Source organism: Zosterops lateralis, assembly GCF_965231275.1.
Source record: "Zosterops lateralis genome assembly, chromosome: 3".
NCBI lineage: Eukaryota > Metazoa > Chordata > Aves > Passeriformes > Zosteropidae > Zosterops > Zosterops lateralis.
Window position 1 is genome coordinate 44448245 of NC_139764.1, and position 14177 is coordinate 44462421.

General features: G+C 39.0%; 1 protein-coding gene across 2 annotated transcripts in view; it reads left to right on the forward strand.

Annotated features, from left to right (window-relative positions):
* Positions 1-289: 289 nt before the first annotated feature.
* ACTN2 (actinin alpha 2) overlaps positions 290-14177 on the forward strand; it is a 69194-nt gene continuing 55306 nt past the window's right edge. Inside the window, exon 1 of one of the 2 annotated variants that reach the window (XM_083856398.1) lies at positions 290-815. In XM_083856398.1, coding sequence (XP_083712524.1) covers positions 681-815 — 135 coding nt within the window. In that variant the 5' untranslated portion in view covers positions 290-680. The remainder of the gene's footprint in view (positions 816-14177) is intronic. The other variant, XM_083856397.1, reaches the window with a different exon arrangement.

Genomic DNA, 14177 nt, shown 5'->3' on the forward strand with positions numbered 1-14177 from the left:
TTTCCACTGGAAAAACGTTTCATCACTTGGGTGTCCTTGCTGGGTTGTCTGGTGTAATCCTTAATCCGAAAGTGCCCGGTGGCTCAAGGCGGGACACGGCTAAAGCCGGGCGATGTGGAACTGCAATTAGCGGATCGTAGGCGGGTCTTGGGGAGCGGGAATACATGTCAGTGAGAGAGAAAAGACCCCGCACAAAGGGCAGGTGTGGGCTGGGCTGGGCTGGGCTGGGCAGGGCAGGGCAGGGCAGGGCGGGGCTGGGCAGGGCGGGGCGGGGCAGGGCAGGGCAGGGCAGGGCAGGGGCCGTGTGTGTCTCCCCGCCGGGCCGGGCGGGGCGGGGCGGGCTCCACGTGACGGCCCGGCGGGGATAATAAGCGGCGGCGAGGAGGCGGCCCGGGCTCCTCCGCAGGGTCAGCCGCAGGGACCGGCAGCAGCAGCAGCAGCCGACAGGGACACAGGGAAGGAAGGTCACCACAGGTCAGCACATACCTGGCAGTTTCAGACTCTGCTCTCAGCAAGATCAGTCAATATCCGTTCCCTGTCACTTTGGAAAAAGAAAAAAAAAAAAAGAAAAAAAAAATAAAAAAAGAAAGAAGGAAAAAAGACACTGCTACCTCTCAGCGCGTAAACTAAACTTAAATCATAGTAGAAGCCACAGCAGCTGAAGCTGATCCCCAGGTACCATGAACAGCATGAATCAGATAGAAACAAACATGCAGTACACCTACAACTATGAAGAAGATGAGTACATGACCCAAGAAGAAGAATGGGACAGGGACCTGCTCCTGGACCCAGCATGGGAGAAACAGCAAAGGAAGGTCTGGAAATAATGTGTATCTGTCTGTGTGCTTCTGTATGGAATGATGCCCTTGTCTTACTGCCATGCTGTGTCTCAGTTGTTGGGGTTGTACAGCAAGGGGTTCCAATAAAATATATTTTACATTGTATAAACCATTTATATAATGTATAGTAGCTATGCCATATTTTTAGAATAAAGCATTCACTTTTTGATTCTTAAGTGAAACCTATGTCAGATGAAAATAATTTATATAATGTAGAGTAGCTATGGCATATTTTTAGGATAAAACATTCTCATTTTTGATTCTTAAATGAAACCTAGGCCAGATGAAAATAATTTATGGGAGTCAGGAGTTTATTTTTATATTGCACTGTAAATATTCTGTCAGTACCTCTAGATTTATGTTTAAGTATTTCGTAACTTTTAACTTCACTTCTTGAAGTCAGAGTCTTCCATTTGGAAAGCAGACTCTGAATTGATGTGTGTGCCTGATGGATTTTCAAAAAGAGTAAATTGCAATTATAAACAGAGATGAATGAGATGGTTCAAAATTAGCGTTCAAAAAAGTTTGCAGTATTTCTGAGAGCAGACTGAGAAGTCACTTTTGAAATTGTGATCTTGCAAGTTCAGCTCTTATTAGAATTTATTATTTATCTCCATTCTGACTGAATGACCTGACAAGGAAAATATTGCCTAGAAATATATCCAGGCTATATTTGGAAAACTATATGTCATGATTATGTTCCTATATGCCAGTCCACTGTCTGGGAGAAAAAAACCCATTCTGTAAACTCCTTGGAATACACAGTTTTAGAAGAAATGCTTCTTGCCTTGTAGGTATAAGAAAACTATTGTCCCACCAGGTACTGCCTGTGTTCTTTTTCTGAACATAGGCAGCAATTATGATCCCAGCAACACTCATGACAATGCTTTGGTACTTTAGTAATAATTTTCAATATCTAGTTTCATAATGTTAAGCTTTAAGTAGTAATATTTCCATATTTCCAAGAAAGATGAAATAACACAAAGGATTGATTGCCTCCTAATTTAAAAGGTGATGTTGAAGTCACAGCTGACAGATCTGGGATTAAAAGGTTATCTGCTGGTTACAAGAATGAAAAAAAGGGGAGGGAGTGAGAGGCAGTGCTCTGGACAATAAGGTTGAATGTGCATTTTGCATAGATGAGCAGCTTAAGTAGAAGGTGCCAATTTAGATCTTATGACAGTCTGTCCCACTGTTACAGCTTCTATAAAAGCTATGCTATAAAATATAAAAGTAAGAGATGTTGGAATAGTTGGGGCCAGTGGGTTTACTTTTCCACAAAAATTTGTAGAAGCAATATTTCCTCTCAGATTTAGCTTGTAGCCTCCCTCATTCTGTTATTTTTAGCTGGTTTTGTTCATTTTCTTACATTCATACTTGTTCAGATCCTGCTGTGTGAGGATAGGGGGAGAAGTTCTGTTCTATGTTCAAGTTCACTTTTCTTGATCTACCAGCTGCTGCAGCTCCGAACAAATTATTAAGTTGTACTCATCAACACTGGCATTTGTTTTAATTTGGCACTCTTCAGATGGTGAACTATACTTCCATGTTTTAAAATGAGAATTGAAATTATCCTAGTGCTAAAGTGCTTTTGTGACTTGAAACTGCTCAGCTGTAAGAGGTTGTGTTACATCTGATTAGGATTCAATTGTCCAGTATTTCAGAGAAGGCTGTTTTCAAAAGAAAATGGACAGGTTACTAGATACTAATGCACTCTAATGCAGTTTTCCTTCAATCCAGATAAATGTTAAAAAATAAAGAGAATTTGGATTAGGTAAACATTCTTAGGTTGACAATAAGTCTCTTGATTTTTACAGGAAAGTGGGGAGCAATTATACTGCATGAAAATTTGAATTGAAAATTTTATGTTTCCATTCCTCTGAACAGGCAATACTTCAGCAGAAAGTCAAATTTCTACACTGTCAAATTAAAGCAGACTCTGCTTTGCTTCCATAGAGTAGAGAGTGTTGTTTTCCTACTTAGTGTTGTCGGTTCCCAGGGTTTAGTTTTAATATTAATGTGATATCATATTCAAATAAAATTTACAAGAGGGATCCTTATTCCTTACCTTTGAAAGAAATCTGAATTTATTATTACATGAAAATTAAGTACGCACATGATAAAAGCCCTGATAAACTTTGTAGAATGTCAAGGCTTCTATATTTTCCTAATTTGTGCTAAGACAGTTGCAGAAAGTGCTCTCTTAGTTTCCTTATTCATTAGGAGAAGATTGAAAGTACATGGGTACAGATCTTTGTTCTAACTGGTAATACAATATTCAGAAGTGATCTTGGTGGAGCCCTGGCAGTTGGCAGCATATATTTTCTATTAGACAGTCTTGGAACAACCCAAAAATAAATGCCATTGTTTCTATTGTGGGCTGCCCTCTCCAGACTTGCCATTTCAGTGATATGCCTGGTATGAAATCTGTCAACAGATGCTGGTAACACATGATGACGTCCATAGGATTACAATGGAGGTGACACCTAATTATAACCATGGTTTGTAGAGTATTATGGTCTGCTGTAATCCAGGCTCCTTGGTGGTCGCAGATGTCCAAAAATATATGAAGAACGCTATAGGAAAGGAAGCTGAGTTGTAGTTTAGCACTATCTGAATGTGAACAACTAAAACGACTTAGTTGAGGTAACATTTAGCCTGTGTCAACTCAGGATATCAAAAAAAATGCAACCATTTGACCATTTCTGCATTAGACGATCTTGGCAAAAACTTAAATGTGGTTGAACATTTCAGACAGCAACTTTAAAGAAAGCTAAAATTGTATTTTGGATGAAGTCTGCTCCTTGACCCACTACATTTCCACTGCCCAGGTGCCCTAAATCAGCAGCTGAAAGATCTGTCTATGCAAGTGGTCCCTCGTTTCTTCAGTACAACACAGAAATCAAAAAGTATTGGAAATTAGAAAGCCTGGCCAGAGAGGGCGGGATTATTTTCTTCATTCTGCTCTGTAACCCCAGACAAGGTCAGCTCACCTCTGACATCAGTTTTCTCACTGGTAAGAAGAGGACAGCAGTGATATTTGTAAGAACTGGTAGAAGTGTCTCGGGGTTTCAATCCGGTTGTTTCCACCCGAGATTCCAAGGCTGGCTGGTGGTTCGTGTGGGCAAGAAGGGAGTGATTTTCCCTCTTGACCTCTGAAGGATTTAGGTCTGCTGTCTGACTCTGTGTCTCTGTGTTCTGTGCTGAGCTCGGTGTTCGGCACGAGAATGAAGGGAGTCTCAAGGTCTTGGTTTTCTGGTTTCTCGCGTTGTTTATTAGTTCTTATCTTACAATTCTTTGTGTCCGGCCATGGTGTTCACAGCAGCCTGGACACGAGGTGACTCCCCTTCCCCTGTGTCCGGCCATGGTGTTCTCAGCAGCTCGGACACAGGGCAACTCCCCTCCTGTGTCCGGCCATGGTGTTCACAGCAGCTCGGACACAAGGCGACTCCCCTTGTGATGGGAGGTCGCTACCTCTTATACAGATAACTACGTACCCATAGTTTACAATTCTGTGCCAATGTCTATCACCTATACTAACAGGGTCATGTCTACTTTGATCCAATCCACTGAAACTATTTTGTGCCCACGTCACTGCAGAAGATGGATGCCAAGGGAGAAGAAGAAGAACCCAGGGCACCGCCCTAAAATCACCATCTTGTCCCTTTGCATCTACATTCTAAAAATCCATAACTTCAAAATCTTCTGCACAGTGATAACTACACTACTCTCAGTAACACCTTTGTGACTTGCAATTCTTCTCTGTGTTAGATGTTTTTCTCATGGACCAAAATCAAAGACTGTGTCTTCCTGGGCTCTGTGCCCGGCAAATCCCCCTGCACAGACCCCAGACCCTCTTTTTTGGGTCCCAGGCCTCTCTACCGAGGTCTGTGACTTCCCAGGGCGCCCAGAGGGATGCCCTGGACTCCAACAGAAGTGATTTGTACTGTGGTCTGTCAGACTAGAGATCCTGTCTTTCAGTCCCTACTCTGCTGGATGGGAGTGGAAGTGGAAATCATACTAGCTTATAATGGAGGACTGAAAACATAATTTCTCTTTTCTTCATAATAAATATATTTTTGAAATTTTCAAGAAAAGTTCAACAGACTCCACAAACATTTTAGTTTTCACTTCCCTGTGTCTCAATAGAACTAAAAGGACCATCAGGAAATTCAATGTCCCTTAGCTTAGGAAACCAAGCACAGCAATGCTACTTGAAATGCACACACAGTTTTTTTGCAATGTTTTTGATCTGCCAACACTGCTTGATGAGCCATGTGTTAATCAGCACTCTTGCCTATTTGCAACTTTTGCTATAAGTAATTATAAGAGTAAGTGTGCTTTTTAAAAACTTTTTTGTGAACTGTGGTGTGTTAGATTTCCAAGGAAGCTGTGAAACAAGTGTGGTCCCTTTTTCAGGACAGTTGTATTGTACTGTATCTACTGACCTCACATATTTCACATGTGCCTGCTGCAGTCATTTAGACATGTCTGACACTATTGCCCTAACACACATGAGGAAAGAATTGGGAACATGTTCTTTGCCTTACTGACATTGTTATAAATGAATGACGTCATTTTAGGTTGCTCTGTAGCCCTGGTACCACTACTTTGTTAATGCAGAAGGTTTTAATATAGGTGTCAACATAAATAATGACTGTTTGGATGGGTTTTTATACTGGTATAACATAAACAAGAAGATTTAAAATATTTATTTACCTTGATATTTCCCTCTTTCTGAATAAAAATCTTCTTGATGACACTGAAAGTTATGTATGAATGAGGACTTTGGAAAAGATTCTTAAGGAAAAGAGCTGTGTCTTTTCAGTCTTCAGCAGTGCAGATCAGATTACATTTCCAATTTGACCTGTAAGGATTTTATCTGCATTACCTCCTTTGGCTGGTAATATAACTCTTGTTGTCCTTGCAAGAAAAAAAAAAAAAAAAAAAAAAAAATAAAAAAAAAATTTGGAAGTTATATGTATGGCAAATTATTTGGCAGGAGCTATCAGAACTATGGATTATGGACAATGTTCTTATTTTTCTTATGGTGCTGCAGCTTTTTTAAGTTCAGCAGATTTGAGAGGTTCGTTGCAGCCTGAAAGAGAAATTGACCTTGTGTTCAGTCTGACTTCAGAGTCTATAAATAGAGTTACAGTCAGTATCCCGGATTTACTCTGAAGTTTGCTCGGTCTTCTATGGATGGAATCTAACTTGGTTTCTTATCAGAAACCTCTTCCTGTAAGAATTCTGGTGGATGAGAAGACAGATGTAGTGGAAAGAAACAACTTCATTCTTGACTGGGCAAGAAAAATAAGCAAGGATGAATGAATGAAAATTAAATGTAAGGGCAGCAGAGGCTGACCAGCAAAATTAGGTACTACAGAACCACTTCTCATGGATTTACAGGCTCCAGGTTGAAATCATTGTTGTGGAGAATGTAACAATATCTGCACTGTCTAGAGAGCATTCCAGCCTAGGTCTTCCTCTTTTACTGAGATTATCTGGAAATAAAAATGCTTTGGGTTTTGTTTTGTTTGTTTGTTTTAAACCACGTAAAATTATTTCCTTAAATAATGAGCCTTGGGGTTAGGCTCGCATGGCAGTCACAGAAACAACCACTAGAGGGTTTTTTACTGAGGTGGCACTTTTCACCCACTTGGAATACCAGTGGGATAGTTCAGAAGGCACGGATTCCCCTCTGCAAGTGAGCAACGTGAGCAGGGTCTGGACATGAATGTAGGAGGTGTGAGGGAAACAAAAGGTCCTCTCCTTTCTGAGAGAGTATGAACCTTCTCATTACTTATTCCTAGTACTAACCTGTTAGCAGTTGCATATTTCTTATAAAGAGTTGAGTAGCTATACTCAATTACTTTCAGGAGGGGATTGAATATGCCAGGAGGAAAACCATCCAGATTCAAAATAAACATGATAATGGAAAAACTGTGTGCCATGGTAGCATATGCTATTTCAAATGCTGAGTCCTACACTGCAGTTCTCTCCCTCCCCTACCTTTTATGCAGATAATTAGGATTGTGTAGGTGTCTTGGGAATTCTGTTGGCTGAAATGCAGGATTTTCTATTAGTATTAATACTTAAAAAGTGCCAACAATTTCTCCTTATTTAGGCTTTTTTTTTTTTTTTTCTTAGTGTTCAGCAATTATTTGGTTGTCTTGTATAGAATAGCAATGTCTTGCCAAATGATGCATGTTACTGCAGATGCAGGGGACACCTTATGAAATGTAAGTTTCAGCATTCCAAGGCCAAATGCTCCTCCTTCGGGTGCACCAAGAATTTACTTTTCAAACAGTGGATGCCAAAAGCTCTAACATTAAGCACACATAAAGAACATCTCTTGATTTCTTTTAAATCCTATGTGTGTTCTCAGTGGGAGATAGCTCCATAGAAGGTCTGCCTGAGAACTTGGTAGTCAACAGACAAACATAATTTTTTTTCTGCAAGAGCATGTCTTGATTTCTCACCATATACTGTAACTGTCCCAAGTGTTGGACACTGATGCAACAGAAGACCATGGAGTGGCAATTTCTCTTATCCTATGAAGCATTGCCGTGAGAGCAGAAGGAGTCATCGTAGAAATAGGGGATGTGTTTATGGCTTGTTCTCTACAATTTGTCTCTTAGAGATTAGTGCTTTTTAAAATAGTAACATGTTAAATTCCTCCTGCTGACGTTACTTGCATGGAATGGTGCTTGAGAGGAGCATGCTGAAAGGATAGTGGAACGTTCATATTTTGTCTTGGAAGCTGAAAATAAGGTGTGCAGCCCTGAATACTGTGATGCTGGTATATAAAGGAAAAATCAAAGAAAACTATTATGAAATTCACTTTACTAGAAATGATTATGTAGGTATTTTGTTTGAATAGGAAGGTTTCCTTTACCAGTACTAAGTGAGAGAAATCAATATATTACTCAATATTATGTTTTCTATTTAAACTCAAATGAACCTCTCAATGTTGACCCATTCCAGGCTCTGTAAGCTTTTACATGTTGTCAAATCGATAATTCCCATGGTCTCAGTTTAGCTTTTAATTGCCATTGACCCCCAAATAGCTGCCAGCAACAGATTATGAAAAGAAATTATAAGAACCATTTTATAATGGGAAGCAAAGGCTACCTGCTTCCTTCACTCATAGATACACATCACAACCTCCCCTGAAATTCGTGTAGTAAAATGTCTGTCTGTAGATACACTGATCCAATTAGTAAAGACAATAAGGATTGGAAGAAAGTATGGATCTAAGTGGGTTTCCATAAGCTGCAACCAATGTGCTTAAGAGCTCGAGAAAAGCTGTGTGTTAAGCAGTGGACTTTGCAATAATCTCTTGAGGGTGGGATGTCTGCATCTTGCCTGGATCTCTGTTTGGGTCACTGGAGAGCTGAAGAGAGAGGCATGGAAGGTGTTTGCTTGGAAGACCTCTGAGGGTTTTCAGCCCTGAGACCACAGTAAAAATGAATCCATGCTTATACAATTTCTAGCCCTGTGCAAACAAAAGCAGAGCTGGGGTAAATTCTGTAAACTAATGAATATCTGTAAGAAAATATCATGATTCCATCATCAATTTCCAAATTAAACTAAAAGAGCTTTGCAAAATGAATTTTGACTGCTTTTGGCCAATGGGGCCAGGTCAAGATCTTTCATTAAAACCCTTCTGTCCTTTCACAAGACAAAAGACATCATTAGGATGGAAAAGTCAAATGCCAACAAATGCCTCACGTGAATTGATGCCTTTTGCATAAATTCTGATCTGTTTAATGACTTTTAATTTAGCTAGTCATTTCTGAATTGCACTGTACGGTTCTGCTGATTAATTTCAAAAAGACTGAGCATTAAGATTTTCTTTAGTTGCAAATGGTGATTAATATGTAGATATTAGTGGTATTTTAGAAATTGTAGCAGACCCTGCTTACAGAAGAATGCATTGGATTTGCAATTGGAATGCAGGCAGATTTGATGCAGGATGAAACATGTCAATGAAATAGAATTAGATGGGAATTTGTGCTGCTTTGCTTTGTCCCAAGTCAAAAAATGTCCCTCCTGTGTGTTATTTTATATCCTTACAAATAAGCAAATATAAAAGTGCTTACACAGTTGGCAAGGTTGAGTTGGTTTCAATGGCTTTACTGCCAAGCATAATTTCTTCTGAGCCATAATTGTTGGGATAAACAATGTGTAGCTGATGTGGTATTCCTCCACTGTGAGCACTGAGAAGTTGCTGAGTGGATATCTCCTTTATGGCCATGCATTCTTTTCTGTCAGGTGATAGCAGAGAGTGTATTCACACTGAGCACTCAATTTCTTCCTTAATTAAATTTCGTTCCTTGTAGTTTGGGGTAATTTTCGTATCCTCAGTGTTTGGGGAACACCTGTTCATGAAATGCTGTGGTAAGAGTGTGTGATGTTTGTTCTTAGATCACTGGATTTGTTGGTTTGAAATATGCCTCGGGTTGAGAGACTTGATGCAAAAATGTTATCGTAACTAAACAGGTCCTATACAATGCTCTATTTCTACATGATAAAATTTGGCATGTATTTAAAGATAGAAGGTTTCTCTTTTCACATCATTTAACCAACACAGTGCTGTGATCACCCTCTGTGCCTGTTTCTGTGCAGAACCTGTAGTAGCTCTTCCTGCTGGCAGTACAAGGAACACTTCAGTACAGATCAAGGCATCGTGGTCTCAGTAATCCTCAAACTACTGGTGTGAAAGGCTTACAGGACAGGTGTTACTGCTCTGCAGCAAGAGACAGAGGCAGAAGGCTCTGAAATGCAATGATCTCCTTTTGTGAGAGTGTCTCCTACATGAAATGGTAGCTTGTAGAAATACACTTCATACTTTTGAAGGCCAGTCCAGAAAGAAACAGAAGGTGACAGCTGTCTGGCTGATTTTTAGTTGCTTTCTATAATTGGACCTAAAATTTCTGAGTGTGCACAGAGGACAGAAAATAAATCCTGAATTTACATCCTGAGTGCAAAAAGAGGCACTGCTGCTCCTGGTTTTACCCACTTTTGAGTTATAAGGATACACCACTTTGTCCATGTCTTCATCTCCAAAACAGTGGCTGTAATACCTATGTGCTGGCTTTGCAGATGGCAGTGATAAGTGTTTACTGTACTTGATATGAGTAAGATTTTCCATTTACTTCAAATGTTTCTTCCCAACTGCTCTTAACTGCAAGAATTCCTTCAACTTGAAATCTGATGTTTGTTTTTATTTCTCTTCAAAAAACTTGTAAATTAAAGAAGTCCAGCCATCCATTACTTTGATAACTTGCAGAACCTAATTTAGAGCAGACAGATTCTAATCTTAACTGTCCCTCTGAAAAGCCAAGCTCACCCCCACTACCATAGCAGGAGTCTCTGGAAAGTGACTACCCCAGGCTAAAATTAGCATCCATGATTATTTCTTAAGCATCTAAGGAAACACTCGTATTTTTTCTAGGTGTTGAACACCCAGGCATTTCCACTGACGTCAAGAGGAACTTCTGTCTATTTCGCAGCTTTGAAAATCAGCTTGCTATCTTGGCAGTCACAGAAAGCCTTAACTATCTAGCATTAAGTGATTTTTTTTAAAACTCTGTTTTATGTTTAGTCTTGGCACCACTGTAGCTTTTCACTGCTGCAGGGCTTAAGATATTTTACTCCTTAATGTGAAGCAAACTGGTACCCAGCTGCATTGAATTCAAAATTAAAAAAAAAAAAAATCAAACACCTAACTGTAAATGATTGTGTAGCTCTGGAGTGTTTTTTGACCTAAAGGAGTTCCTTTGGGCTATGAAAACCTCTATAGTCCAAGCTCATCTCCAGCTTGGTTCTAGAGAGTAGTTCCACCACGTTTTCTTTGGCAGAGTAGCTGATCATCTTTGACTCTACTATTATCCATGGGCTTCCAATCCCCTTCATTTGCTGGTACAGTGATCTTCTGCCATATACCAGATCATGGAAGAAATTTGAGGCAACCCTCCCTCTTCTTAATACTTCTTAATCCTAAATCATTTCAGTAATGTAGTTTGCAGTGCAGCCCCACAAGCAGCTGTATCTGTGCATGCGCATATTATGTACAATGCACTTATCACCCATCTGGCATTATAGTAAAAGACAAGCAAAACACCAGACATGAGGCTGAAGTTGGTTTTCTTTCCTTTTGTCTAAGGAACCAAACACAGGTCCCAGCATGGCTCCTGTTGAGAAAAGAGACTCTATAAACAAAGAACTTTTTATATAATTGGTAAAGCAGTTCACTTATTACAATCTGTCTAAACCTGTTGTTTATGCCTTCAGCAGTTACAATCATCATTGTTTATTTACCCATCTCTTCTTAGTTAAGTGCTTGAGAACAAGTTACTTAGTTGCATTTCTTATTCATATATAATCAATATATAATCATTCAAAGATCCCAAGTCATGTTTTGCTATTTATTCTGGTTTAAAGAAAACATAAGTAATTTAGGAACCTGAGCATCACTAAATATTATTTAGAAACTCTGAAATTTGTCTGAAAGTCTGCTATCTTACAGGATATTTTAAATGTTTTAGAAAATGTTATTCTATAGATAATGCCTCATAAAAAATAATTAAAGCATAAAAAAATTAACCCAGTATAAGTGGCATCTTTAACCACAGAAATAACTAAATTCTTTAAAAACCAGTTTCTTAAAACAAGCATGAAATAAAAATTGAAATTTTTTTTGTCATCAGTTATAATAGTGAAGTAATTCACATGGACAGATTATGTGCTTTGTGTATAGAGAAATACTACATTGAGTAATGTGGCATATATGCCACAGAGGAGCCTTTTGATTCATAATTGGGAATTAACGTATGAGGTTTTCCTTTCTTTATGAGAGTCTCAACTGAAACCTTAGTTTAGATTACAAGTGAAACTAGATTTGGTTGTCTCCAAATGTACTAGTGCAAAGACAACATCTTCTGCATAAATGGGATCGAACTATTGACATATTTTCCTATCATTTATCGGTGTCCAGGACTTAAGGATGTGTGTTTTGGTGAGGGTAAAATTGAAAAAACTTTCAGTATCTGTCAGAAGACCTGCTTTCATGATTATGGAAGTGCTTTAAAGAATGATGGTAAATTGGATAGGAACATAGTTTTATCCCACTCTGACAGTATTGACAAATTTATAATGGATTTACTTACCTGGCAATTTATGGAAATTGGAAAAGAAATGGAAGTTTATAATGGATTTACTTACTCACCTGGCAATGTAGTCTATAATTACTGGATAAAGATAGCATGGTGAAGAAAATCAACAGAGAAAGCAAAGGAAAGACATTTGGAAATCCAGTCAAATAAATCCTGGATTAGCCTACTTTAATTAATCCTTCTATTTCCAGAGGGCATACCTTTAGTTCCTTCCATACTGTAATGTGTGAATGCTTCTTTCATCCTAAATAGTATTTGGCCATTAAAATATGTATCTGCTGAAAAAAAACTGTTAACCAACACTCAGAGTTCATGAGCTCTTGGGAAACCAGGAGGAACACTGTAAGGTACAGCTGGTGGAAGAAGGACCTAAGAATGGAAACAATAGGAGATCCTATCTATTTATTAAGAAGGTTCATTTGGCACTGACAGGGTAGTGGTAATGCATGTTCTTCATTTAATACACTTGAGAGAAAGCCCTAGGCAGTATGAGGGGCATTGGCTTCCTCTTTGAAACACACCTGCAGATTTCTTCCTTGAAGATCCATCATAGTATCCCTTTTGGGATTACCTATACTTCATTTTCAACTCCCCACAGGGAGAGGCAAATGAAACAGAGATTGCTCTTTTTTTCTGTAGTAGTGAAGAAGTGGACAATTGGAAAAGAATATGGAGGGAGAGAGAAAATAGTAAAATGGCTGGTCTCAGATATTTTATCATTGCTGAAACAGTTCCCTCCAAACATGGTGGCATTTTTAATGTAAATCGTTTCCTGAAGAGGCCCTCTAGTTTGTTGATACTCTTGTGAAGCAGAAATATAGGAAAGATGGTGCTCCAGAATTAACTCATTCCCAGCTACAGAGAAATGGGTGAATTTCTTTTGACCCTATCACATTTCAACTTTTTGTCCCATATTTTGGCCCCATAACATATGAAACACCTTTTCCTATGCTTTTTTCCCTCTTTTTTTCAATATTTAGATAGTTTGTCTAACTAGCATTTCAAGTGAGACTTCCCAAAGGTCACTGTGCTCAAAAGTGGTCCAGAAAGCACCAGAATGCAAATAGGTCTCTGTTCCATTAACTGAGAATGCCTTTGAAAGTATCAGGAACTGTCTTAATTTTGTTCACCCAAGATCTGTATCTAAAAGTCTTACAGAGAGCAAGAGAGAGGGTGCATGGAAAAGAGAGATTTGGGAGCATGTGTCAGTACTTTGGAGTTTCTAACAGAATCTATGCACTTCATGCTCTGCAAGCTCTCTGCTTGGGTCTCTAGTGCCTTGCCTGACTGCTTGGGGAGGGGTATTTGGACAGCACTTTATGAGATGTGAATATGTACCTCTGTATAAATGCAAAGATGCAGTCTTTATTACATGGATGAGAGAGTCCATTAAAACTCTTACAAAAACGCATACATTTCTTTGTGGCACTCAATTTTGTGCAGTGTAGTGGCAAATCTATTTTAATGCCCTGACAACTGGGCAAGAACTAATTTATTTCTAGGAATGCACTGTGAAGTTCTGCGGCCAAAATGATTGGGAGTGCTGTGTAAGATGTTAGTAGCTGTACTACTGCAGGTTGTAATGTCAGGGTTGCTTGTTTATCAAGTGTACATGCAAGCTCTGCAAAGTACAGTGTATCAGAGCAGAGAATATTTGGTTAGGATGCTCTAAAGTTAGCTTACCCTGTTAGAGGAAAATACTGTTGTGCCATGCAACTAGCTGGCAGTCCTCAGAGGTTCAGGCTGGATGCTGGGTGTTCCCTGCCATGCCATGTAGGAGCACACTGGTTCTGTCAAAAGGCACAAGTCCTTGTGGGTGACACATCTCTGTTTCTGCAGATTTCAGTAGGAGGCATTTTGAAAGGCAAAATTTGACAGTGGTGCATGTAATGACAACAACAAAAAAGTCTCCCATGATTTGTTAATGGTTAAATTAGAAATGCTAGAAACCATATGGCAAATTTAAAGAGATCAATGTGTTCATAAATTTTTCCTTTGAGGGAAATACAAAATTAACATCTGAAAAGAAAAGATACAAAAAGCTGTTGACCAAAAATAGATTATTCAAAACTTCGTGTTGTTCCATTGATTTCTCTTTTTTTGTTTGTGTTTGGTTTTGTTCTCAAAACTTTACTGCCATTTAAGAATCGTGTTCTGA